Source organism: Buteo buteo, chromosome 11 (assembly GCF_964188355.1).
Source record: "Buteo buteo chromosome 11, bButBut1.hap1.1, whole genome shotgun sequence".
Lineage (NCBI taxonomy): Eukaryota > Metazoa > Chordata > Aves > Accipitriformes > Accipitridae > Buteo > Buteo buteo.
In genome coordinates this window covers 2,571,369-2,597,665 of record NC_134181.1, presented here as the reverse complement: position 1 = coordinate 2,597,665, position 26,297 = coordinate 2,571,369, and the positions used below count along the sequence as shown (strand labels likewise).

Sequence of the window (26,297 nt, the reverse complement as noted above, 5' to 3'; positions counted from 1 at the left end):
GAAAGACTCTGAAGGATCTCAGTTGTACTGTAAATCATTCAAATACAATAAAATTTAATGGGACATCTGTTGTGAGAGCCAAGAGAGAGATGCCAAGAAATGCAGTAGTTGCTTGCTGTGTTTCAAGAGTCCTCCAAACCTTCATCCATTTCAGGAGTCCTGCTAGTGTCAGAGACTGTTTTCATTAATGCTACTCTCTCTAATTAAATGCGGATTTAAAAAAGCAACCTCAGTCTTGCAACATTAGCCAGACAGCAGGGATTCTACGAAGACCCGTTCCTTCCACTCTGGTCAAACAACTGCATATTTACTGATACAGCTTAGTCATTTAATCTACCTTTCTGGAGGAGGAGAAAAAAAAAAAAAAGTCTTCAAAGCTTCACACCCTGCTTGTCCTGGCAGATTAATTCCAAGTAGCAATGCTGCAGAATAAACCCATCTTAAACAGACAAGCATAACATGTATTTTGTCTTTGCCTTGCTTACCGTCTAATACCTGATGAGTTGAAAATCTACCCATAGCTTCACTTTAAACAGCTGGTCAAACAGCCAAACTTGTCAGGTTTAAAGTAAAACCTTAATACCAAATAAAGACGTTCCTGCTTTCAACATATGTGATTTCTAGTTGAAATGCTGACACTGAATATTCACTTATGGACTACGGCTATAATTTGGCAAGCGTTCAAGGCATGTGTTCATACACTTTTGCCAAACCCTGGATTTGATGCCATTCTCCTCCTCTAACACACAATGTACTCAGGGGGGTGTCAGGCACTTACGCTTCTGTCTGACATGTGCTATTAGATATGACTCAACTCTGCACTGACTGCTACTAATTCGTCCACTATTAGGCTGTTCATAACAAAAGAGACAAATGGGAAATATGTGATCATTTTACTGGAATTCCGTGCTTGCAAGAGGAGTGCCCAAAATAATATTTCATAAGCAGCAATGGAAGGCTAAAGAAATTTTAAAGAAGATTAAAATACTGTAGCTTTGGAAGTAGCAGATATTGCTGCAGCATTATTGAGATTATTAGTGCCAGATTAGCATATATAATTAACAAGTGATAAAAGGCTTCAGAAGCTAACAATCAAACCACTGATTTGACATTGAAGATCAAGAGTAAAATTACACGCAACTGGCAGGGCTTCTCAAGCTTCTGTGGAGCAGCTTATATTGTCAAGAAATAAGTAAATTACAGAACAACCTGTTATGTAGCACACACGGGGTGTGTGGCAAGCTGCATATAAGAATGTGTATAGAAGGAACCGTTCAGGCACTTGTGAAACACCAAGCAGCGTTATCCCTTGTCCCCCTTATCTACAGGGAATTTACTGTACCACAATTCAAAGACCTCTCGCATGTAGGAAATCTGCAAATTAACAGGCGGAAATAAGGAATATGCACGTTATCTTTAACTGGGCAATTTGAAACTTTCCATCTTTGAGCCATCTCTAGAACATACACTGTGTATTAGGTTGTGCTCTGTGATTTTTTTCAATGATTTTTGTTAAGATTCATCAGTTCACATGTAAGAAATGTTAACACAAGTGGCAGCCAGCTGTAAAAAGAGAATCTGACCCATTTGCACTGTAAGACATCAGGGCTGCATTTCAACTGGATGCTGTTCCGTGTCACTTTTCAGGCTGCTACCTGGACACCACCTCTTCAATGGGAAAAAAAGACAGGATTGAACAGTTTTACATAATCCCGCTTCTGCTATGTGAAGGTGGTCCTGCAACATACACAAACAACAAGTTCTTTCAAAATTACACTTGCTACCTAAATATTTTTAATTCAAAGTCAAAATATATTGTAGAAAATCACAGAAAAAGATACAAGTATGTTGGAAGTGCAGTGCGAATGTACGTTCCACTGTAACGCTTCCTCAGAAAAAAAGAGGAGCCGACAACAAATAGCATGGATTCTCATTTATCTACATAGGTTCTAAATGTGCACCTGAGACACAGAGTACAGAATCCTTAGTAGTTTAAGCCTTTGCTATGTACAATACTGATAATGTAACACAGATGTATTCAAATATGCAAAGTCAGGACCTAGTAACTGTCCCTCCATCCTCTACAGAAGGGGTAAAATTGGTTTAGATGAGATCATACTTGGGGGAATTGAAATTATTGTTGGGTTTTCATGCATATGTACAAATCCTCAGTTTCATGAACTTCAACTTTTTCCTGTTCAAAAATGCTTGGATACCAGGTGGACTTTGTGTTTGTTATCCCTTAGCATTTGCTTTTATGATTTATCAGTTCTAAAAGTATCAGCCACCCAATCTTACAGGTAAAATAACACACTGTTTATGAGTTACCCAAGTAACCCACAGCCTGAAAAGAGTTAAGCCAAACCACCTGCAAATTCTTACAACAAGGGAGCACTGGCTGTTTCGCAGTGAACATAAAATAAGCCATGCTAACGATGAACAGCTTGACCCATCTTGCTACAGGAAGACTTCCCTGTAGTGAATTCCCACACTTTTATTTGGCAACCTTAATAAGCATTCGTGTTGCCTTACGGAAGAAGTAGTCTTGCATACTAACTGTCTGTAGATTACAATCTTGATAGCAGAAAATACCTATTTGTAGTTAAATTCTACTTACCACCCACCTTGTTTTCCTGAGCACTGTAAGAGGAACAAAATTCCCTATTCCAACTATTTTTTCTTTCTTTCGAGACTGTGATTTATTTAGATTATCTTAATGCCTAGGAATTCAATTTCTGTATTTCACAGCGGCAAATAGCGAACAACACATTATTTATTCAACTGTTCAACACCAGTAACACTCAAAGTAGAAACAAGTAACTTTTGTTATTTCTCCACTTGCTAGAAACCATGCAGTCAATTGCATTTTATGTTGAGATACGAATTCTGCAGAGAATACAGCTGGTACTGTTCTAGAGGGCTGGGTTTTGGCTACATAGTAAGTCAACCGTATTCCAGCCTGGGGCCCCAAATTCCCCTATTGCTTGCTAAACTGTTCTTCCCCTCTTTGAGATAACTCGTTCATGTATGCTCTGGAGCGTACGCACAAATAGGCCATTTTTCCTACCCTAGGGCTCTTGAAAAAAATAAGTATCTCACTAGGTAGGGGTATGTTTGGAACAACTATGTAACAAAGCTGCTTCTTAGTCCATAGAAGTTTTGTGTGACTCGGTAAGTCCTTGGTCCAGATTGACTTCATTTATTGTTCCTAGTTCATAATGTGGTTTTGGCACCAGACAGTCAAAAAACTAACTCCAAAAATCAAAGTTACAGAAAACTAACTTGCTGAAGGCAATGCATGATGAACTAACCTTTTGTAGCAAAGGAGACAAACAAAAATTTAACCCAAAGCATAAACAAAATAGTAGCCAGCGGTGTAGGAGGGGGAGTAGAGTTTAAAGAAGAAACACATGGAAATGACGCAGATTTGTAGAACTAGCAACTCTTTCCTTGGCATTTCAAGATAAAGGTTCAAGAACAAGTTCTGCTTCAGGAAAACTACTAATTGCTAGCAAAAGAAAGCTGGAGACACATTACTTACTGGAGAAGCATAAGAGGGAATGAGACCTGGCATCAAGAAATTTCATACTGCAATCCACCCTGTCACTAAACAGATCTCACCAGGGGCAAGTCTACTTCACCTCTGTATTTGTTTTCTGATCAGTAAAATGGGAACACGGACACCCCATCCTACCTGTTTTGGGAAAGGTCCTGCAGGCGAAAAGTTACTTATTACTAGAAACATGTTCTCAGAGGCTTTGCCAACTACAGTATGTTCTTGCACAGCAAAACTTTGACATGAAACAGTAAGAAAAGTCCATCTAATCAATGCTCTAATTCTGTTGGCTTCTCAGCAAAAAATGTGCATGCGTGCATGCATGCATGCCCCTTTTCTCTCTGTCACTGAAGAAACCATATTCCAGACTGGCAGGGAAGCTCTAAAACCAGATCTTTCACAAGACCCTACTTGAAGCAAGAAACCCATCAGCAGAACTATTTTCTAACCCTGCTACAGCTTTCTTAGTTGCATGACTGTATTTCCTTAATATATGCACTCCACTTTGTTAAAAACTTGGATGGAAAGTCCACATGGCTGTCTACTTGCCATTATGTTCTTAAAAATTTATCTGGGGAATGAATAAGTTTCAATCTTGCCCAAAGAAAAGTACAATTTGCTGCCTTGCCTGTGACATGTAGCGTATCTACCAAAAACTCTTGTCAGTTTGTGTATGAAGACATTTACAGACAATATATCTTCCCGTAACGACCATGTGCTGCAACTTTTGAATGCCTGCGATCCTCAGAGGGTGAAGGAATCTAACACAATCTCCCTTTGGACAGCGCGAACAAGCAGACTTCTCTTCACAACCTCAAAATGAAAAAATAAAAAGATCAACTGATTGTAACTTTGTACACCAAATAAATGCTTTATAAAGCCCTCACAAAAAATTATATCCTCTCCCAAGACACATCTTTACAATGGCACAAGAACAACCAGTGGAGTAGAACACAGATGGAATAGGCAATGAGGAGAGTAAGGCTGAAAATGGTCCTGTTATTAAAGAATGAGGAATTTGGAACGGGATGACTTTGCAATCACCGGAGCAATTGAAAACGGGGCTTCACTGGCAAAACCGCAAACCTCAAAATACCAGAGAGACGATAAAAACGACAGCAGAGAGAGCGATCTGTGGGCCACGGCAAACATCAGTAGCCCTAAATTCATCGCAGCCTGACTGAACTTCTCTGCAAGGCGACATCTCGTGAGATGTAATGTTTACTAGCAAAAAAACCCCACCCTCAAACCCCAGGTTTTGAGCGTGGTATGAGCGCACATACAGCTGAGAAACATCTCAAAACTGGTGCTGAAAACAGGCAGGCACTGCAGCACAGGCCACGTTCAGCACCAGCGAGCTGCTCGTGACGGATAACTTCCCAACTGCACGTTATCCTCACCGATGTCTGCACACGAACGCCCGTCCCATCCCAGCCACCGCAGCACCTCAGCACTGCAAGGCGGATCCTACCCTGCCCGAACACACTCCCGCAGGAGGGCACGACAAATCCCGCTCCGGCGCGCGGGCAAAATACATGTTACATCTATCGCACGCCGCTCGCTGTGTTGCCAGAAATGGGAGAGGCTTGCTAGCCCGTAACTGGCGTTTTGGGGTATTTTTTGCTCAATTTACTTGGGATGGGGCCACATTTCCTACTCACGCTGTTCAAAACAGCCTGAAAAACCCCAGTACGCAGCCAGCGTTGCCCAGGAGAGATGGTGCATCTCCGACAAAGCGACGGGCTGGAGGCAGCCAGCTGTTTGGGCAGACTTTTTGGGGGAAGGCGACGGCGAGCAGTCGGAGCCACGTGGGGGTAGCGGGACAGCAGGCACCCGCGGGTACTTACGGACACAGAGACAGGCCACCAGCTTGGCAGCTTCGTCGGGCACCGGGCAGGTGGGGAAGATGGGCTTGAGCAGGTAAGTGGCGAAGACCAGAGCCACGATGTACTGGGAGGAGGGCCGGATGATGAGCAGCTCTATCCAGAGCTTGAGGAAGGCGGGCAGGGAGCCGTACACCTCCAGCATGTAGGCGTAATCCCCGCCGGATTTGGTGATGGTGGTGCCCAGCTCAGCGTAACAGAGGGCCCCCACGATGGAGAAGGCCCCGCAGACGGCCCACACCACCAGCGACAACCCCGGCGAGCCGGCCTCCCGCAGCACGCCGGTCGGGGTGACGAAGATGCCGGAACCGATGATGGTGCCCACGATGATGGCCACGCCGTTGAGCAACGTGATGGAGCGTTGCAGGGTCACCCCCTCTCCCTCGGCGGAGGCGCAGGGCGAGGGCGAGCGGGGACAACCGTTCTCCTGCGCCCCGCCGCCCGCCAGCATCTTCTCCATCGCCTGCTTCTCCTCCTCCTGCGCCAGCGAGGAGGCCGAGCCCGCCGGGCTCCTCTTCTTCACTGCATTGCTGCTGCTGCTGCCGCCGTTGCCGCCGCCGCTGCCCGACATGGCGGCGCGGAGCGGGGCGCGGAACGGAGCGGAGCGGAACGGAGCGGGGCGGGCGCGGCCGGGCGCTCCGCCGCCACCACCATGCGGCCGCTCCTTTTGTTCCGCAGGCGGTGGGCGGCGTGCGGAGAGCGCCTCCCGCTTAGGCGGGGAGCGAGGGCCTGGCCTCCTTTCCGGGAGGAGGAGGAGGAGGAGGAGGAGGAAGGCGGGGTGTTGCAGTGCCCCCGGCAACCGGCGGGGCTCCTTCCAGGCGGGGGCGGCTGGCGCGCCGCACCCCCCGTCCCCGTCCCCGTCCCCGACCTTCCAGCAGACCCCCCCACCGCCTCTACCCCCGGCTCCGGGGTACGGGGGGGGGGGGGGTCCTCGGTGTCAGCTGCCGGGAGCGGGGGGGGGTGGTTGCCATTCATTCTGCTGCCCAGGCTGGGCTGGGTGTTCTCACGAAGGAGAATGGGTCGGTGTGTGCGTGCGTAAACCTAAAGTTTGGCGAAACCTGTGTCTCCCAGTTTCGCCCCAGCCGCACCTGATTTTAGTGCACTTACTGGATGTATTCGCACAAGCACAGGCCAAGGCCCCGTCGCTGCATCGCCTGCATTTCTGCAGAGGCGCTGCAGAAATCTGCCTGTCGTTTTGGATGCCAAGATCACCAAAAAAACTTGTCTGCAGAAAAAAAAAATTAAAAAAAATCGCCAATCTGGCAAAGCGTGCAGGCAAAATGAGCAACTTTCATCGCACTACCTCAACAAAGGCATAGGCTTCGCATCCAAGGGCACTTACTTGGATACTTGACAACAGTGCCTAAGGAGCCAATTCTTTAGCAAATTCAGACTCCCTCTTGCCCTTGCGGGATAGGGGATGCGTTCAGAAGCTAAAGCCTGGAACCTCTGATTCTCAACAACGATCCTTCCCGTTGAAAGGTGGAAGCGGTACCTTTGAGGAGCTGTTTCACAGCAGGTGATCAGTTGGTGTCACACAAGAAGTTGTGCCCAAGCTCTGAAACCCAAGGTCGGCATCCTTCCTCCCCAGACCGTCCTCGTCCTTGCAAGTTTCAGACATGCTTCGGTACAGGCAGTAGGGTGCGCCAGGAGGTTTTCTGCAAGATACCTATGAGAAACGGGAGATCTGCATTCTGGGGAAAGATGTAACATTTTAGCAACATTTTCATTTAGCATTTTCAGGTACCTCACGCTGGTAACTGGCATCATGACTACTTCCAACCATTCCAGGAAGCCTGAGCAGCCCCTTGAAGCACTTGTCAGAACCTGACACCTAGTGGCTAGTAGCCACAACAGCCCAGAGGCTTAAAACGGTGGTGGTTCTCGATTTACAGAAGCATCCCTATTTAAGAAGAAAGCTTAGAATAAAATTACCTTTGCACCGAGCACGTTTTCCTAGTTTTCAAAGAGAAATGGGATCCTGAAGAGATTGCAAAGACTATGGAAATTAATTACAAATAAACAGCAAAACATATTTATCACACAATTTTCCTGAAACCCCCAAAGCCTGTCTTTAGCTTAACAGCTTCACATCAGCCCCATTGCAGAGGCTATATGGGTGTAGTCTAAAATGATTATTTCTCAAAGTAAGATTTACCCAACATTTACTTGTTACTGTATTTAATACTTTATCCTAGGCAAAATGTTCACAGGACCATAAAACCAGAAAAAAACAGGTACCTACAACATATGGGATTGTCTCTGTGTTGGCCTCATTACATCAGAATCCAGCAGACAGGACTGGAATTGAAATAAGATGTATGCTTCAGATATTTTCAGATGAATGCTCAAAATCAGTTGTATAGTTGGGTGAACAAAATCATTCACTGATGGATTTACTTCACCAGTGCTCTAGACTAAGTTCTTACCTTAAGGCAAGTAAATTAACTGCTTGATGATCGGAGTTTTACACCTGGTATTAACCTAATTCACAGAAATTTCCATTAACTTTCACAAGAATGGGACTGAGTTATCTTTTTTCTCTCTGCATCCAATTCTTCCAAAAGGGAATTTCTTAACAGACTGACAGCTAAGAATTTGCAGACTTCGGTCTCACTTTTAACAGCATTTCCATTGGGAAATCCTGGGATCCAGTAGCAGTGGAGTAGCAGCCACCAAACTGCCATATTTAAAGTCAACCACATACTTGACTGTCTTGCAAATTAATCAGAGTTAATTCTTCAACTGTTTCTCCATCTGTATTACTGAGAAAATACCTGCTTTGCAGTCACGGTGTTAGGGTGTGTTCATATCGTGCTTTGTATCTTCAAAGCACTTCACAAATGCTAAGTATTATTATCAGTTCTGACCACGAACATTAACTCTCTTCAGGCCCCCAAGTTATTCTGCAGAATCTTTGAAGACTATTTGATTATACAATCAGTTCTCCATATGCTAATACTCAGGCACTTCAGGTTTGTCACATCAAAAAGAAAGACGGAAAGAATTATTTGTCAGAAAGACAAATAATTACCAGTATCAGAAGTAAATTGGCCATTTGTTAGAAGTAATGTGTATGTTCTTAACCATTTATCAGGAAAGCTGCCTTGATCAAAATAAGACAGCCTGCTGGAACCAAATAAGCCATTTCTTGAGCAGACACCCCAACTATACTAATACACGAGCTTATAAGCTTTTTTGTTGGGTAAATGGAAGTGGTGGTAGCTTCTAGAACTCTTAAATAGTAATAATAGTGGAGCTGGCCTCACTCTTAACCCATGACACTCTTTCTTCATACTGAAACAGCTTGCCTACCACAAAGGGTACCAAATAGCACGGTTTGGGAGGCCTTATATAAAAGTATTGTCTACAGTTATTTTACAGGGAATTCCTTAACCAGGAATGTAATCTCCTACTTTTCCTGTCAAAAGAAGCGGAAACTTGATTGGATGAATTCAGCTGAGCATAACACACCTGTATGATATCTAGACTCTAAACATGGCTAAGCAGTGAGACAGAGAAATTAAAGCTTACCTGAGTAGCCAATTTTTATCAATAAAAGTAATTTATTTTACTCAAAGTTTTTTTCGGGTAAGATTCTTGTAGCCACAACCACTAAATGTGAAACTCTTTGAGAGTTATACCATGCATCAGATCAACGCTCACTTTTATCAAGACCAATTACACAACCGAAAAAGGAGCTTAGTTGACAACTCGAGTTCAATGATCACCATCAAATGAAGTAGTTCAGCAAAGATCATCAAAATTTGGAATCCCGTTTTAGATGGTATGTTGCATCTAGCTGAATGCAACAAATAATTAGATATCCTTCCATCAGTACCGCGGCAACAGAGAAGTCATTGTTCTTTCATTCCAATTACAATACAGTTCCAGCAGAGTCTTTCATAGCTTTTAAGTACCACAGAACGTCTGACATCTGATTAGACTCCACTCACAATGAACTGGTTCATTCTCAAGGAGGAATTGTATTTTTTTTCTTGACAGAAAATCTACTTTTTAACTTGGAGAGCTTAATTACACAATGAGATACAGGCACAGGTTTCTCTGTGTTTCTTTATTGCATAGTCACACACTAATGTAACAGTTTAAAATCCAGCAGCTGGAACTTTCTTTACATCGGGTAAAAACTGAGGAAAAAGGCCTGTATCCTAGGAGCACAAAAGGCATTCCCTGTTACATATGTTGCCCGCAAAGACAATTATTTCAGTAACTTACGATTAGGCAGATAACATACATTACAATACACAACACAGTAACTGCCACGAAAACAAGATGCACAAATCAAAAAAGCAAGGATGTGCCAAGAAATACAAAGACATTCAAAATTAAGGCATTCAAATTTTAAAGCAAATACTATTGATTATGAAGTTGAGCAGAAAAAGGGACCCTTCCTCAAAAGTAAGCCATGTAGAATTCCAGTGCTCTAAAACCCAGTAGATTTTTGTGAGATCAAAGCAATCTCCATTTCTATAGCTTTCAAAGCCAGAAGATACACTCCTGTCAGACTTGCGGTAAAAATACCAATGCAAGCCATTTATGACAGAAGACTGGTCAGGTATACGTGGTGGCGTACACCTGAAGTGCACTGGTGGGAAAGTTCTGGAATGTAGGAATAAGGATCAAACATTCAAACACCAAATGAAGTCGTTCTAACTATGAAGTCACCAAGAATGAGACTTCTGATAAGAGTGACATTTAACAGAAATATTGAAAGGCAGTTGGAAGTCAGACCAACACAGATGCCTATCTATGCTCAAAAACCTTCTCCTCCCTTTTCAGTAAGCTGTCCTCAAGTTTACTTCTATTACAGCCTTTAATTCCTAGTACTTATTGCCACAGAAATGCCTTCCCAGTACAGTAAGTAAAGGAAGTGACTACTATGCAAGGACAAATACAAATGTGTGCTTTGACCCTTTCATATTCTACCATCTAAAAGAAGAGCCTGAAGATTCCCATGCAGACACCTTTCAAATAGAGTTTAACTTAGTTGTGCAAAATCATTACAAATATTAGCTCTAGTCCAACAATCAAATCGTTTTTCCCTGCATGCAACTGAGAGAATAAGGCAAAAGGATTATATCCCACCGCCTCTCTTACATACATGTGTGCAGGCACACAGAATTCTTTTTCTTGACATTAACTTTTGCAAGACCAATACAGTCATTGTAACATAAAAGTTAAAAAACCCCAAACAAACAAAACCCCAAAACCTTTCTGTTCATTTCCAGACTGCTAATTTCAACGACAATCTGCCCTGCAACTGAGATACTGCCTACCTTAACCAGAGATGCTAAAACACCAACACATAAATGCAAGACTCAAAACGCAGCAAAATAACTGTAACAGAAAATCCCATTAAAGCTTATTTTAGTAGCACAAAAGAGTTAATTTTTTCTGTGTTGACCCTGTTTCCAGATATTTAAAACTATCAGTGCTGAAATTGAAATTGATTAATTTTATGTCAGTATACTTAGATATGATTTTATCTAAATATATATGGAGTATAGCTTATTAACTGTATGACTGGGTAATACACCTGTTCTCTAACAAAACTTCCACGACAATACTTTAACAAAGCATGTAAATCTCTATGAGAATTTTAAATAAATCACTGGAAATAGAATATCCAACATCACCTTTGATGGATGCAAGGTGATGAGCATGTTAAAGATTTACACACCTAGGAAGAAAATTTGTTTCAGTGGAGCAAACCTAACCATTGAGAACTCAGCTGGGTATGAGCATACTAGAGCATTATGAAGCATCTGAAGATTAAACATTTACACCACAGCAGTTCCCTAAGAACAAAACATGTATTTTGTATTTGCATATGCTAGGAAAGCTGTATTAATTCAAAACAAGCTCAGTGGATCAGAGGTACACAAAAACTTCATGAAAATTACCAAGGCAACTAAAAAACTTTGAGCAATTGCATTAAGCTTTTTAAAAGACCCATTCATATATGACAGGGATATTGATGCAGGCTACCTATAGCTAGCTTAGTGCTGCTAAGTCACCTGTATTTTTAAATGTGAAGGCAACATTAAGATGTCTTTGTGTTACAGTTTTTCCTAACTGCTAATAATGAGTAGCAAAAAATCTCAAAGATAGACAAGATATATGCCAGTTCTGAATCACTGCCATCTTTCTATGGGGTCCTCCTCAGAAAAGCGTTTGCAAGAACAGCACTGAACTAAAACCTCAAGCTTAGCAATGACTAGATCATGTACACTCAGGCTGAAAGTACAAGAATTCTTTTCCTATTGCTAACTGTAGATATACCTTCCAAAATTATTTTGGAACCTGTCATTCTCTGGCAAAATCATCACTGATGTGATTCTGCAGACCAGCAACATCGTAAAAAGTCTGTCTGATGATGCCAAAAACTGTATAGTTCATCTGAGATAGTATAGTTCAACAAGTTGGTATAGATGGTATAGTTCTACAGAGTTCAACCACGACTGTAAGGTTCAACCAAGCAGTAAGGGCTTTGGAGAGGTAATGAAACCGAAGATATATACTGCCATGCTGAATATACTACACACTAAAAATAAGTATACTAGACTGAGACAGAAGAGAGATTTTCTTACATTTACTATGTAGAGTCACTCTAAGGTTAAGTGGCCACATTTCAAATTGCCACAGGAGAAAGGCACAACTGTTGCAACATAACAACAGCCTGAGGTAGTGCTATTAAGGAAGCAAAGACAGGACCCGGGCACTTAACTGGTTAAGCAAGAATATTCAAAAGCCTTCAAATCATCACGGTCACACTAAAAAGTGTTAAAGTGCTTTTAAACTGAACACTTGGACTTAAAAAAAAAGAGTATCGATTCTAAAGTACCGAATTCAGCATTGACAAGCTAGTGTCCTGGCTTCACTTGTGCTGAACCACATCAGCAACCAGTGACTTTGCTTACTGGCAGAATCAGACCAAGTAGCATCTGTTCTCCAAGAAGACTCATCAAATACAACCAATCAAGATCACATCATGAGTTTAGAGACAGACCTGTTCCTCATCTGAAAATCTGACCATACATTTGGTACGTGAATTTCATGCACAGGCACACTGTTAAATACAGTAAAGCATAAAAAACCAGTGAGAAAGGTGCTTGAGAGAAAATTATGGCTAATAGTAGTATGCTTCAGAGGTAGATAATACGCGTAGCAATTGGACCATAACTCTACGATAAGGCTCCACAGCTGGCAGCTTACACAACAATTTTGTCTGGTCCACAAATAAATTTCAACCACCACTTAACTTTGTTACCATAAGGTGCTATCAATGTAGCCTGGTCCCCAGTTGTCCTGAAGCTAGATAACTCTTTTTATAAGAAAAGTACATCTTAAGACAAAACTTTGAAGAGACTACACTGGCACTCTGTGAGTTACTGGAAAAAATCCTTCAAGTATCTGAATGCTGCATTTTGTCCGTACTCTCCTAGCACTGGATTAGGTTTCAGAAATTGTTTTGTTTTGTTTTCCCCAAATTCCATAGGGAGGGTCAGCTGGGGCTTATCTAATTTTGCTTTCCTTTGATGTGATCAGTTTCCTGGAATCAAATGGACATTTTTGCCTAATTTGCTGCTCTTGCCAATCTTGAGATACTGGTGAATTCTCTTCTGCTCTCTTCTCCGGGTACACTATTAATACAAAAAAGTAAAAGCTGCCAAAGCTAAAAGCTTCCACATTTGTTCTAACGTTTTAGAAAAAGTCTTCTGGCTTGTGGTATAGATAGAGTGGACATTCTGTGGCATCCATATCAAACATGGATCACACAGTCAGTAGAATGGAAAGAGTTAGATTCTATAAGTCTTTTTTTCCTTCTCCTCTTGTCATCCTAAGCACCAAGGAGAAGGGAAGAAGATAAAATGTTTCTGTATATGTGACTAGAGAAGCTAGTTCTCTTCCCAAACCTCTGAAACAATTCCACAAAAGGACCTGATCACTATTAATATTTTTCGCTTCTTCACACTTCCTGCCTGCTAACGTGTTTTTAGTTGGGATTATTAATTCATGCTAGTCACTCACAGAGATACAGAACAATTCAGAACAGACGCAGGGGAAGACATCTCATGCCCTTATTTTTCCTTTAACTGTCAAAATAATTCCTTATTGATCCTTGCTTTAAAGCAAGTCAATTTGTTAAGGGTTAACATTATTTACTTCTTAAAAAAAGCCAAAATAAAAAAACCCCACAGCTTCTCTACTGAAGGTCAAATGGCACTTAGCAGAACTGAAACTGGCTGGCTGTGAAACTGTATGGCATATACACACTGCAGAAAAAGGAAAAATAATTAAAAACTAACGTCAATTATATCCAGGTATTGCAGTCTGGACTGACATTTCCTGGGCCCTCTATGGCCTGATCTGCTCAGCGTGGTCCTTGGGCTGTACTTCAGTATTCAAAAGATGCCTGCTTTGGAAGGATGAACGGACGGTTCGGTTCATTAATGGCTGAAGAGGGCGAAAGTTGTCTACCATTCTCTTTTCTTCTTCACCATCTGAAGTAAAGAGCAGCATCCGAAATGCCTCCAGCTGAGAATGAGAAATGTCCAATTTTGTGACTTTACTAACTGGAGAATTATTGGAGTTCGCGACAAAACACAATCATTCATGCTTGGAAAATATATCAAAGGTACTATTACATTTGTTTTCTGAGAAATTTTAGCACAAACTTCTGGCACTTCTTTGTCACCTGCTGGCAAAGATTACGCCATCGTCCATATCAATGCAGAAGATGAATTGTCAGTCAACTGTCATCTTTAGGCAAACTAAATCTCAAATGTGGCATGTCTCAGATGGAACTGATTCCCATTCAAATACTGGAACATATGCCATCTTTAAATAAACCTCTCCAACCTTCTTAATTTACACCCTTCCTGGAGTTCTGTTACCTTATACAGGTGTGCATATGCTGGCACCCAGGAAAGAGGGAACCTCAACAAGCAACTATCTACATAGTTGTTCTCAGTGGTTTATAACTGGGGATCAAAATAAAGTATGCAGCAGATCAGCTTTTAATGCTCACAAGGGCATTACAATGTTAAGTAAACTATGAGCCTTTTTATGCCATAAAAGAATGAGAGTGAAGAAGAGCCAAGAAAAAAAAAAAAAGAAAAAGTTTCAATTTAAAAGAAGAATGGTACACCATGCATTCAGTTCTCTCTGCTCTGTTAACAATCTTCAGTTCTTCCTGTCCTGTTCCTTTATGTAAACTAAAACATTAAGATCACGTACATGCTTATTCTTCAGAATTACTGTTTGTTTGGAGCATGACTTTCTAGATGGACTAGCTCCGTGCAGAAGTTGTATTTAAAAAAAAAAAAAACAACCAATCAGTATTTTGCCTCATGTTGTTGGACTTATACTTCATTATTAACCAAAGCCTCAAAAAACAGGGACAATGTACAGATAACTTTCAGTGCCTCTTACACCACAAAAAAGTAGTAGATTTTGGGGGGTTGTTCATTTTTACTTGCTTTGCAACAAACTCCAAGACTTGTTCTATGCTGCAATGCCCCTCAAAGTACTCCACTTCTCTGAACAGACAAACAAATCCTGAAAACTTCCAACAAAAACCACAATTCTAGTACAATTCCAATGAGTCCTCCTTCTGACCATTTTCTACTTGTCCCTACATCTACTTCATACTAAGGAATAACATCACATTGAAACATGAAGTACTAATATTAAAAGCAGTAGAGGGCATACGGTGACAAGTTAGGGCTGGTCTCAGAACAGACTATTGACAGCGAACTCCTGCACTTGAAATAACTTCTGTAATACAAACAGTTGCTGAAACCTTTGTTTGTCTGTCCTTTTTAAAGGGGAAAAAAAAAAAAAGGAATTCAAGGACAGCACAGCCACATACAGAGCAAACATGCCTACAAAGGCAAAGGAGAAAACCCAATGGGGACTCAGTCTATCTCTTGCCATCAGAATGACATGTGAAGGACTCAGACCCACCCACAAACCCTTCTGTACCTTCAGAGTCCACCCAAGGGAGGAACAGAGGATTAGCCCTTGCAGACTCTGCAAGATTTCTGTGCAAATGCACATGACTATCAAGAACATGCACAAAAGGTCAGACTTTGGAATTTCAAAAAACGTGCCCTTTCTCCTCCCTCCCTACCACAAAAAGGGCTGCATCCTGGTAAGGAGAGCAAAATTATGCAGTGTTCCAATAAATAACCTTAGAAGATTTCAAGGGGCAGCTTCCAGCATAAGGCACTGTTTATCACAGATCAAGACAAAACTCTATGGGAGAGCTGGAGAAGCATCTTTAACTGCTTGCTGAAGAGGTCTTAAGTCTTTCAATATTAGCTGTTATTAATGTCAGCATTCCTCCCCAAACAAATACCAGGTGCGAATCAGCCACTGTTCCTTGTGTATTCACACAGAATTACTGGTACTGGTAAGCAACTACTTCTGTGCATCTTCCCCTCCATGGCAGCAGGCAGTCAAACAGGTATGGTATGATCTGAAATGTAAGCATGAGATTTACCTGATTCTCATCAACTTCTATTGGCTTCTTCTTAATAATCCATGTGACTGATTCAGTAAGTGGGGGAGTTGTCAAAGAGCCTGCATAGGTCCAATAATCAGGGCATGAAGGTATCAAACAGGAGGGATCAAAGACATCAAACTCGATAACAGCATCCTAAACCCCAGAAAAAATATATTTTTAGAAGTCATATTTTGAGAAAAAAAATGACAGAAGATTTGAAAAGATCTTAACGATGAGATTAAATACTGTACAAGTTATGTATGCCTATACAAAATTAGGTATTGTGAATATTAATAATGATCTACATAGAATAATAATTTAAAACCCCATAAACTTGTACAAAATTGGTAAGCTGGGTTTGAGGAATAAGAGGCAGCTAGTGAGTAGGCAAAATGTAAGTATTTCTGTTGTCCCCACAAGCCATTAGGAATTCAGTGCAGAAGAAACAAGGAGTGCGAAGGAGTAACTGACTACGTCTCTGTGGGAGCTAGAAGCAAACAGGAAAAAGAAAGAGTAAGTGGTGGAATAAGTTCAGGTAGTTCTGCCAGAAATAGACTGCAAACAATAGTGCTTTTACTTTTCACCATGTGATTTTAGGCAGTGGGGAGAGGGAAGAGGACTAAAGTTTTATTTAAATCATATCAGGTACTCATGTCTCCAGAATGTGCACTCCCACAAGTGAGATACCAGACAGCATGTAGGAAATCATGGGCTCTCAAGCTCCTACACAAACATTTTACTCATGGGGTATTTCCAGGATATACTGGCAATGCAGGAAAGGAAGATCCTGTTTTTCTTTAGATAGGCTTTATTGGTTCCCCACTGAGAATGAGGAATATTACAGTAAAGAATTTTTCAAAAATAGGGGGTTGGACAGAAGATTCTAGATGGGGGCTTTCACTCTTCATGTGAGAAGAAGATGCAAGGACATCAGAACGGGTATTATCTGACCTTCCTCCTCCTCCTCACCAGGGTGATGTTCCTCAGGGTTTGGTGCTTAAGTCAGTGATAACACTGGCAAGGCAACAAAGGTTTTCAAACGTTTTAAACCAAGTGCTGATGAGTTGCTGAGTGACCGACATCCTTTGGAAATGAGATCCCTTTCAGAGCAGTCCACATGTAGCTTGATGAGCCTAATGTTTGATAATACTTTTTTTTTTTTTAAAGATCTTGCCTTTATTTTCTTTCAAATTCATATGCTGTAAAATATTATATTCTCATAATGGATGTACCTTCACAGATTTTTGTAGGTCTTTTTGGCACTGAACTGACTTATTTGGCATTTATCTGGCAGAATTTTTTCTGCATTGCCGTAAGTATTTATTTGGATAAAAAAAGACTTTACTGTGATAAATAATGGCACAGCAACTTCAACTGGATGTGCTTACAAGCCACGGAATTCCTGATGTGTATTTTTTGTGTGTACTTTCAAAAAGGAACAGGCACCTGAAGGAGCATGAACTGCTTCTGAGCACTGTCAGAGACGCAGCACTCCCTCTCCTGGCAGAAGTCAGAAATCAGCTATGAAGAAAGAGAGCCATTCCCCTAGCAGAAAATGTACAGTGTTTTAAAAAAAAGCAAACAATAATCTCCTCCTCAAGGATCTGAAAGCCTTAATTCCACAAGAAATAACCTACCACTTTACACAGCACAGAAAGTTCCTTCCAGTTAAACAACATACGAAAACTAATCCAGTGGTATCTGTTTTCATAGAAGCAGAAGGGCAGGCTTCAGTGAGAGCAAGCGTTAAACATGTGCCTACCCTTCTAAGGGGATACAATCTCAAGAGCATCATTTCTTAAACCAAGAGGTTTGGAAAGCTTAAAGTATACAATTCCTCCTTAAAAATTAGCTTCCTCCCCACCTCCAGCATGACACCTCCGGTGAATTCTTGATTAATCAGGGCCCCTACTCACATTTAAGGAAGAAAGCATTTATTAGTATTTTGCTATTCTCAGAGTAATCTTTATGTTGAATGACTGCATTAGCTATGCTGAGTGATAACTGGTGGGACACTTCAAAATACTTACTTTGTGTTTAACTGCCGGCAAGGCATCAACCAGTGTCTGCAGCCCTTCATGATGTGCTCCTAGCTGCAGAAGACGGTCAGAGTTAGAGAATCATTAAGCTGACATTCTGCCTATCTACCTTAATCAATATTTTTTGAAAACAACAACAACAAAAATCTAGAGCTGTTTTGTCCCAAATAAGTTTTTACAAAATTAAAATAGAAAGGCATCATTACAGCTTATTACACAAAGTGAAATTACCTTTAAAAACACTCCAATAACAGCCAAGCCGTTACCTTCCATTACAGCTTCTTCAAAAGTTGGGTACACAACAGCATTCCAGTGTACTAAATGCAACTGAAATATAAATGAATGCGAAATCAACGCATGCACAGAGCACAGCAATGATATCAAGAAACTTCACTTTTGATCTTTGCTACATTTGGTCCTTGCCAATTTGAGACACTGCAGTGAGCTACCTCAGAAATCACACACACCACAAAAATGGGGACCAAAATGTTACTGGAAAATAATGGTAATTCCCTGCTTTTTTTTGCCTTTTTTTAAACAATAGCCAAAGACCCATAAACTGCATTTCACACATATGAAAGGGATTTTGCCTGTGGAAGACTGATTATAGGAATGCTAGTTAAAGGCACAAAAAAAGCTTAGTATACCTGGAACTGAAGGGCTCTTCCATCTCTTAACAGGAAGAACAGAGCATGCTATTCTGCTAAGGAACATTCTCCTGCACATAACATAAGCTTCCTCTGCATTCCTTACAGTCCAATACAAGCATTCCATTGAGGGGTTTTGTGTATTAAATAGATAGCCAGCACCAGCCCCAAAACTTAGTCATACAGTCTTGCTGTTAAGAAATATCTTGCCAAACTGACAGGCACCATTATGAACACATTAACAGGAGATAAACATCTTCTAAAAAATAAGCTATAATAATTTTTCAAATTCTCCATCTTTGGCATATAACTGTGTTTATACCTGTCATACTTTCCTCTCTGAGCAATTTAACCTATATTTTTCCCCACTGGCTCCATCCTTTTTATTGACTCTGCCTTAGTAGTTACTTAATCACAAAAGTTTTGCGGCTTTAATAACTGCTTAAGAGTTGAAAACAGAAAATAAAGTGATCATGATAACCACTATATTACCATAGAACTCTGCTATACATTATTCTAACGACTTAAGAAACGCACAAAAAATTGTTGGTAACTGGAATAAACATTCTAACATTAGCCAAGGCACTGGGGTCACAGACACAAGACAGTTATTATATACAAGGTAAGCAGGATTCTTGAGTTACAGGTACGGCTGTGAGAATTAAATAATCTTCCATTTTCTCTTTAAATATTTTTTTAAATAGTATTTAGTATGTGCTTTGTTTCTCTGCAAGCACTTAGTCAAAATAAACAAAGTTATTTTAAAGCAGTAAGGATTGGGAGATTTGGAGGTCCACTAGAGACATCAGCTGAGATGCAGTACATGTGCCATACTCCCAAGAAAACAGATCATACACCTCATGTGAACTCTTAGCTTGCTGTAGTTCAGAGGTAAAGCACTTAATTTTTTTTTCAATTGAGATCTGAGCTTGCACATTTACCTCAGTATTTGCTGTCCACCTGATCTGCACCACATTAGCTGGGACCTGGGAGTTCATTAAGACCTGATTATGCCCTCAGTCTGCTTTCTGTCTCATCCTTCCCCCCTTTAAAAGAAGGAAGGGCAAGCAGAGTTGTGCCACTCCATCCAGACAGAGCTGGAATACCAATGATACTTTGCTGCCTGCCATTGGCTTGTCTGGCAGCTACCCCTAGGAACATTCAGGGAGAAAAAAACATTACTGAAACTTTCACTAATGGGGCCAATGTTCAATTTTAAGACTGTGTTCTTCTCCAAAAACCACAGTGAATATGAACTTAACTAATAAAACAGCAGATGAGCTGTGGCACCTACCAGGTCTGATCCTTAACAGCAAACTGCAATGCTTCAAATTGGGAGTTTTCTAGCATGCAGTATAGTCACAGACAGCCTGAGACTTAGCCTCCAGTCCCCACAAGTATTTGCACTGTTCAGCATTTTATCTCATACCTCCGCAGGGTAAAATTTACTGTCAACTGTGTGCTCTGAACCCCACTCGTTTATAGCTCCCCAATGGAAGTGGAACTGCTTTAGCCTGTATTGGTTTTCCAAGGGACCTCCAATGATTACTAAAAAACAAAACAAGACACACATTAATAAACACGATTTCGAATTGTCCAGACAAATAACACAGCCAGATCCTCCTTGAAATAAATTTGCACGGGGGAAAAAAAAAAAAAATCAGGTGAAGCAACTATCTTAACTGAAACAGTCCCCTATTGCTGGGCTACTTTTACACTTCACTTTGCTATGACAAAATTGTTCAAGCAAACACATCATTGTTTTTCCCTGCAGTCTGAATCAACTATATCAAATTGAAGATACGCTAAATAGTCTCCTCATCCATCTCCCCTCAAGGGATTTTTTTTTTCCAAGTCACATCAAGTTTGGCAGAGTCACGGTGATTATGTGTTACATTCTATACTCCTTCTCTTTGAGCAGGCATATGAGAACAGCCTTACCAGAAGAAACATGTTATGATGACAATGCAATGAATACATCTATTAAATGACATCCCAACAAAGCCTCAATATCTATAAAAAATATTGATAGTTCCCATGAAAATACAAGACTTCAAAAATGCAATTTTGCCGGAAAAATCAGTACATTGTGTCAAATGCTCAATTCTACTCTTTTTCAAGTTACAAAAATCCAAACGTACTATTCTGCTTCAATGCAGCTTTCAGACTGCATAACCAATGTTAAAAGATTTCCTGCACAGCCAGAAATATGCTAATATTGTGCCTGCTGTAAACTGTTCAAGCTACACTCCACAAAGTATCTAAACACACAGTTTTCCTACGAGCAAGATTCTGAGCTTCTGGAAGCTTTAATGCACTTTTTAGCCATGAGTAAAGGTAAACATTCAGTCCGCTCTCCTGATTTCAGAAGGCCTCTCATCATCTTGGAAATACATAAATGAAAAAGTCAATGCCTAGTTTTCTGTGTACTGTTGGGGTTTACTCATTTCCTTTTAACTGAACCAGAAATATCCTGCAAGGTCTTCTTGCTAATTATTACATCACAGCATCTGACAAATGAGAGACCATAATTACTTCCAAAGGGCTAACAATAAATATGTAGCTGTAGAGACCCATTTGCTGATTTTTACTTAACTATATGTCATGGTTAAATTTTATAGAGAACCACTTTATAAAGTACATAATCCCAACACAACTTTTGAAAAGAAGTTAATCACTTTAATGCTAAGGAGAAAACAATGAGAGGCTTTAAGAGCTTTTCTTGTCTTTTTTTTTTTTTTCCTGAAAGCCAGCCAGCAGTTTTGAAATTCTAACTAGATAGGCCTGCTTGTGATAAAAGAGTAAGCTAAAACAAGCTATGCAAATTGACATTTAATTAATTTCATCCACTGCTGCTGAACTCTTAGCATAAATGCAATAATGACCATCTGTCCTGGTTTTGGCTGGGATAGAGTTAATTTTCTTCTTAGTAGCTGGTACAGTGTGCTTTGGATTTAGTGTGAGAATAATGTTGATAACGCAGTCGTGTTTTAGTTGTCACTAAGTAGCACTTATCCTATGTTAAGGATTTTTTCACTTCCCATGCTCTGTGAGCAAGCAGGTGTACAAGAAGCTGGAGGGGGGGGGGGAGCATGGCCAGGACAGCTGATCTGAACTAGCCAAAGCGATATTCCATACCACAGGACATCATGCTCAGTATATAAACCGGGGGAATTGGCTGAGAGGGGCAGATCACTGCTCAGGCATCAGTCAGTGGGTGGTGAGGAATTGCATTGTGCATCACTTGTCTTTTCTTGTTGTTTTGTTATTTATTTTTAATATTCATTTTCATTACAATTATTATTATATTTTTTATTGTCAGTATTACATTTTATTTTACTCTAGTTATTAAATCGTTCTTATCTCAACCCATGAGTTTAACTTTTTTTTCCCCAGTTCTCCCCATCCCACTGGGACAGTGGGGAGTGAGTGAGGAGCTGTGTGGTGCCTAGTTGCTGGCTGGGCTTAAACCACGACACCATCACTAAAAAAACAAATCATGATGGAGAAAGGTAACTTTCAGGGATGTGATGAAGATGTGGCCCACACTGCCAAGTGTTTCAGAATTAAAGTTTCTGTGCTCTAACACTATCCATTCCTGATTATGTGACGATACAAACCCACAAGTGACTACATTCATGTTAATAATCACATTCCCTTGAATGTTTGCCTCCTTAGTAAAGTTAGGCACAGGCACATGTTACATTGAAAAATCAGGTTCCTACAGTGGACACTAGAAAGTGGCAGGAAACACGTAGAAACTTACAGTCCCTTTACAAGCATTTCTGCCATTTCACTTCCTCTCACTTTACCATTCTTGATAATTTAAAAATGAAATAGAAATTTAAAGGAACTCTAATAACAATCAGGGGAAAGAATCATATTAGCTTTTTATTGTAACCATAGTTCTGTTTCAATTTCATTTCCTTGCAGCAGATGGCATTCATGTACACAGACAGGACCATGTTCTGTACATACCTTCCCCACACCCTCTTTCTTCTTCATCCTCCTGCTCTGCTCATAAGCAAACACCCCATGGCAGCACTACCTTCCTCTTTTGCCCAAGTCTTGTTTTGCCTCATCTCAGGAGTTGGGCATTTTTGTCTATCCTGGATGCACGTTTCATTTTGTCTTTTTCATCTTCTGTTTCAATTTTGCTGGTTTTTTGTTTGTTTGTTCATAAGCTTTCTTCTCTGGATTTCTATTATTGTTAGACAGAAGCTGGCAGAAAGAAAAATCAGAAATAGCAAGAGTAAAGAGAAAGGTGGAGGAGAGAGGCAGGCACTTGAAAACCTGGCCGTTTATACAGCAACATCCCGTGATCCGTTGTTTCTCGGTCTGTCATTTTGGAGTCCTGTTGCTGATAGTTTAATGCCACCCTCCACCAGCCGTCATCACCCTTCATTGACTTTAATTTGAGGATGATGATGATGAAGAAAAGGCAGCCACCCAGAAAGAGGCAGCAAGAATGCTCACACTTAAAGGTTTACCTCAAGTGTTCAGTCTTACAGGTGAAGTGGGTAAGATCTTTCAGAGCTGAATAGCCAGCCTCTGAAAGGCCAGCACCCCTCTAAATGGCAGTCCTGATGATTCCATGCTTGCTTCTATGTCACAAAAACTGTCCTCATCTATTTATTTAAGTGTTGCGCATTTCTTAACCTCCTGCAGGCAACTCCCCTCCATTACCTCAATTCTTGCAGGGAAAAAAATTACTTTGTTATCCTGAACTGCAAACCATTAAACTTTTCAGGAATGCATCCTCAACGGATAGTGGGGTATAGCTGTATAAAGTAAAAGACTGTTAAATTAAAAGCAAAACCAATCTAAAGTTAGTAAGTTAAAATCACTGATGAGCTAACAAGACATGTCTCCATCTTAGTCCATCCTCTAACCCCACCTCACTAACACAATAGCAGTTTGTACTGTAAAAACAGAAGGGCACTACTTGGTTTCTTCATTATGTATCATAGCGCTCCAATGAACAAGGGCAAGAATATTCCCTGGTTGAAAATTAATATTCTGGGTGAACAGTTATAAACAATAAAAACAAAAAAAAACCCAGACGTCACACAAGCCCCTGAAAGCTCCATGAGTTCCACCACTACAATTTTTGCTGCATTCTTTTATCAGCCTCTTTCCAAACATCAACCAAAAATACTGGTATTGCAGAAACAAAAGCATTTGTTTATTAGCATGCTGAAAGCTTCCTTCCCAAGAGCATTACTAAATCCCTTACCCAGTTCTAACATCTCTCATGGTAAAGAGTCACATTAAAAATAAATTACTCTAATCAAACAGGTTCAAACTTGCCCAGGGTCCTTCAATTTTTCCCTCCAGGAGAAACCAAGTAATCAATATGAACCATGTGCTTCACAAAATCCCTGACCAACTGCTACCAGTTCACCTGCCTTTACAGAATATCTTCTTTATACATACCAGCAATGTCCTTTAGTAAAGTCAACTTTTAAAAGGAACAATGGACATGAAATCTGGAATTTGGTATCAGTATCTTGATTTTAAGTCAATTGACTCTGTCAAGCATTTCAGAAACATTTAGCTGCTCGGATCAGTGCACTTATTCACAACAAATTGCTGGAACGCATAATTGGATTTTGCATGTGTGGGCTCCTGCTTATACTAAAACAACAGGAACACATGCACCTGCGGTAGCAGCTCAATATTATTTAATTCTCCAAAAGCTTGAGATAAGTATTTATGCTTTCCAACTGGAAGTCATTTTGCTCCTGATTATTTCAAATGCATTAAATTTATCTGTTAACACTGTAAAAGACATAAGTGGCAGATTATTGAAGTGTAATGGTGGAATCTCATTTAAAATACATATGACTGAAGATTGACTTAGGTAGACGAAGCTGTCACATTACAAGACCTAATCAAAAGGTGGACATTAAGGTTAGTGCAATAAGAATCAATTTCAACCTACACCAGAGGATTTGCGCACAATGTCCATGGTGATATATACATAGTAAAAGTGAGGCCTATGTAGAACTTCCGCATTACAATTCCCATCACTGTAAATTTGCATTTAGCTAAAGCATTCTTCTACTGTACATTCATTTTCAACATTTGTGTTGTTACTGAACCTGAGGTTTTACAACATGCAAATATTGCTCCTCTTAACCATTAATAATACATTACATAGATTTTTCTGAGTTTTGCTTACCTGATCTATCAGTAGAATCATCAAACTCAACCAGGAATGAATATCCATTGTTCCAGATGTGAAGACACGTTGTTGGGTCATAGCTGATTTTCAGAGGCTTCAGAACGGGGTCATAAACACTGTCTCTCCACTGGATATTGATAGGAGACTGTCGGGTGCCCCCAGGAATTGTAAGCGGACTCTGCCAAAGTGGATGCACTGGAAGATGATGAAGAGCGTCAGGCGCTAATGCATGATACAGAACTTCCAACTAAATATTTCAGAACTTTTTGGCAAGAGAAGATGCTTTGGCATATTGGCTCCAAAAGCTAATTCAAGTCAGCTGATGCACAGGAAAGTAAAATAATAACACATTCCAGTTGCATGACTCAGAGCTACACAGGGAAGCGCAGAAATTTGACTTAAACTTTGCTGATACCTCTCTGCATTTGCAAAATGCTCTTCAAAGAAATTCTGTCCCTTTATTTGTCAGAAAATTGTTTTCCTTTTATTGCAAATTGATTTTAAGGTGGCTTTTGTTTCACAAGTTCACCAGAGTCTTACCACACCGCTCCAGATTTCCTTACACCAGTCCCACCAACACATCAGATTGCACTAGACACAGGATAAGTCCCACTACAAAGCAAAAATATTCTCTTGACGGTGCCGGTCTTTCGCCTACGTGTGCTCAGGGGTTACACCACTGCTAAGGGTGTAGTGCTCCCGAAGCTCCCGTACCAGTATTGACCAAGACTACTTTATGCAGTGTGGACCTACAGCTGATCCCCCACACCTGTAAAATCCTAAACTACCAATTTTGGGGGCACCTCGGACATCTCAAACTGGCACCAGCAGGGCAGATACACGAATGTAGTTTCCACAGGATTTCGTTCTGCTTAAAAAAAAGAACTGAGATCTGTGTGGATGGAGAGCACTCGTTCACCTGCAATCCCCTGACACTGAGGACCCACAGAAAAAGGGTTTTTGTGCCCTGCCCATCCACTGAACCCAAAACAGTGAGGCTCTGAATCATCGTGTTACTTGCTGGCTACTTCAGTAGATACAACTCCTCCTGGTCTTTCGCAAGGGGAAAACAAAAAAATAAGTCTTTTAACAAACCACTCACAGGGGAGGTGGCTAAACAACCTTCCCCCCCCGGTGTCCTCAGCAAGGCGCAAACTTTATCGGCCTGCGCAAGGTCACCGCAGGCAGGTAAGGCAGAAGCGGGCGAGCAAAATATTCTCCAAAAGCGCCCCAGCTCTCTGTTATTGTTCCTGCCGCTTGCCGATGTTTCAGCGGAGGAACTGTCGCCGACAAAGCCAGGCTGAACTTGGCGTCCCTACCTCCTTCCACACAAACTTGCGAGGGACCGGCAGCCCCCTCAGCCCGGGGGGAAGGCGGGAAGGGACGGAGGGACATGGACCCCCTCAGCCGGACCCGGGGCAGGGCACAAGGCGGTGGGCAGCGGGGCTACCTCG

At 41.0% G+C, this 26,297-nt stretch overlaps 2 protein-coding genes across 7 annotated transcripts in view; both read right to left on the bottom strand.

Annotated features, from left to right (window-relative positions):
- Positions 1 to 6,121, bottom strand: part of SLC7A5 (solute carrier family 7 member 5) — a 41,252-nt gene extending 35,131 nt beyond the window's left edge. Inside the window, exon 1 of the mRNA XM_075039870.1 lies at positions 5,404 to 6,121. Within this exon, the coding sequence (XP_074895971.1) occupies positions 5,404 to 6,010 (607 nt within the window). The 5' untranslated portion in view covers positions 6,011 to 6,121. The remainder of the gene's footprint in view (positions 1 to 5,403) is intronic.
- The window catches only part of CA5A (carbonic anhydrase 5A), a 34,848-nt gene that overhangs the window by 8,140 nt on the left and 411 nt on the right, over positions 1 to 26,297 (bottom strand). The window contains exons 2-8 of one of the 6 annotated variants that reach the window (XR_012652167.1): positions 24,841 to 25,038; positions 20,086 to 20,204; positions 18,241 to 18,336; positions 18,001 to 18,063; positions 15,968 to 16,123; positions 13,770 to 13,998; positions 6,935 to 7,740 (exon numbers count right to left, since the gene is read on the bottom strand). Coding sequence is in view for 5 of the 6 variants with exons in the window: in XM_075039873.1 (XP_074895974.1) it covers positions 13,819 to 13,998; positions 15,968 to 16,123; positions 18,001 to 18,063; positions 18,241 to 18,336; positions 20,086 to 20,204; positions 24,841 to 25,038 (812 nt within the window). In the remaining variant the exon portion in view is untranslated. Of the gene's footprint in view, positions 1 to 6,401; positions 7,741 to 13,769; positions 13,999 to 15,967; positions 16,124 to 18,000; positions 18,064 to 18,240; positions 18,337 to 20,085; positions 20,205 to 24,840; positions 25,039 to 26,297 lie in introns of those variants that run through there. The other 5 variants (XM_075039875.1, XM_075039871.1, XM_075039872.1 and 2 more) reach the window with 5 other exon arrangements.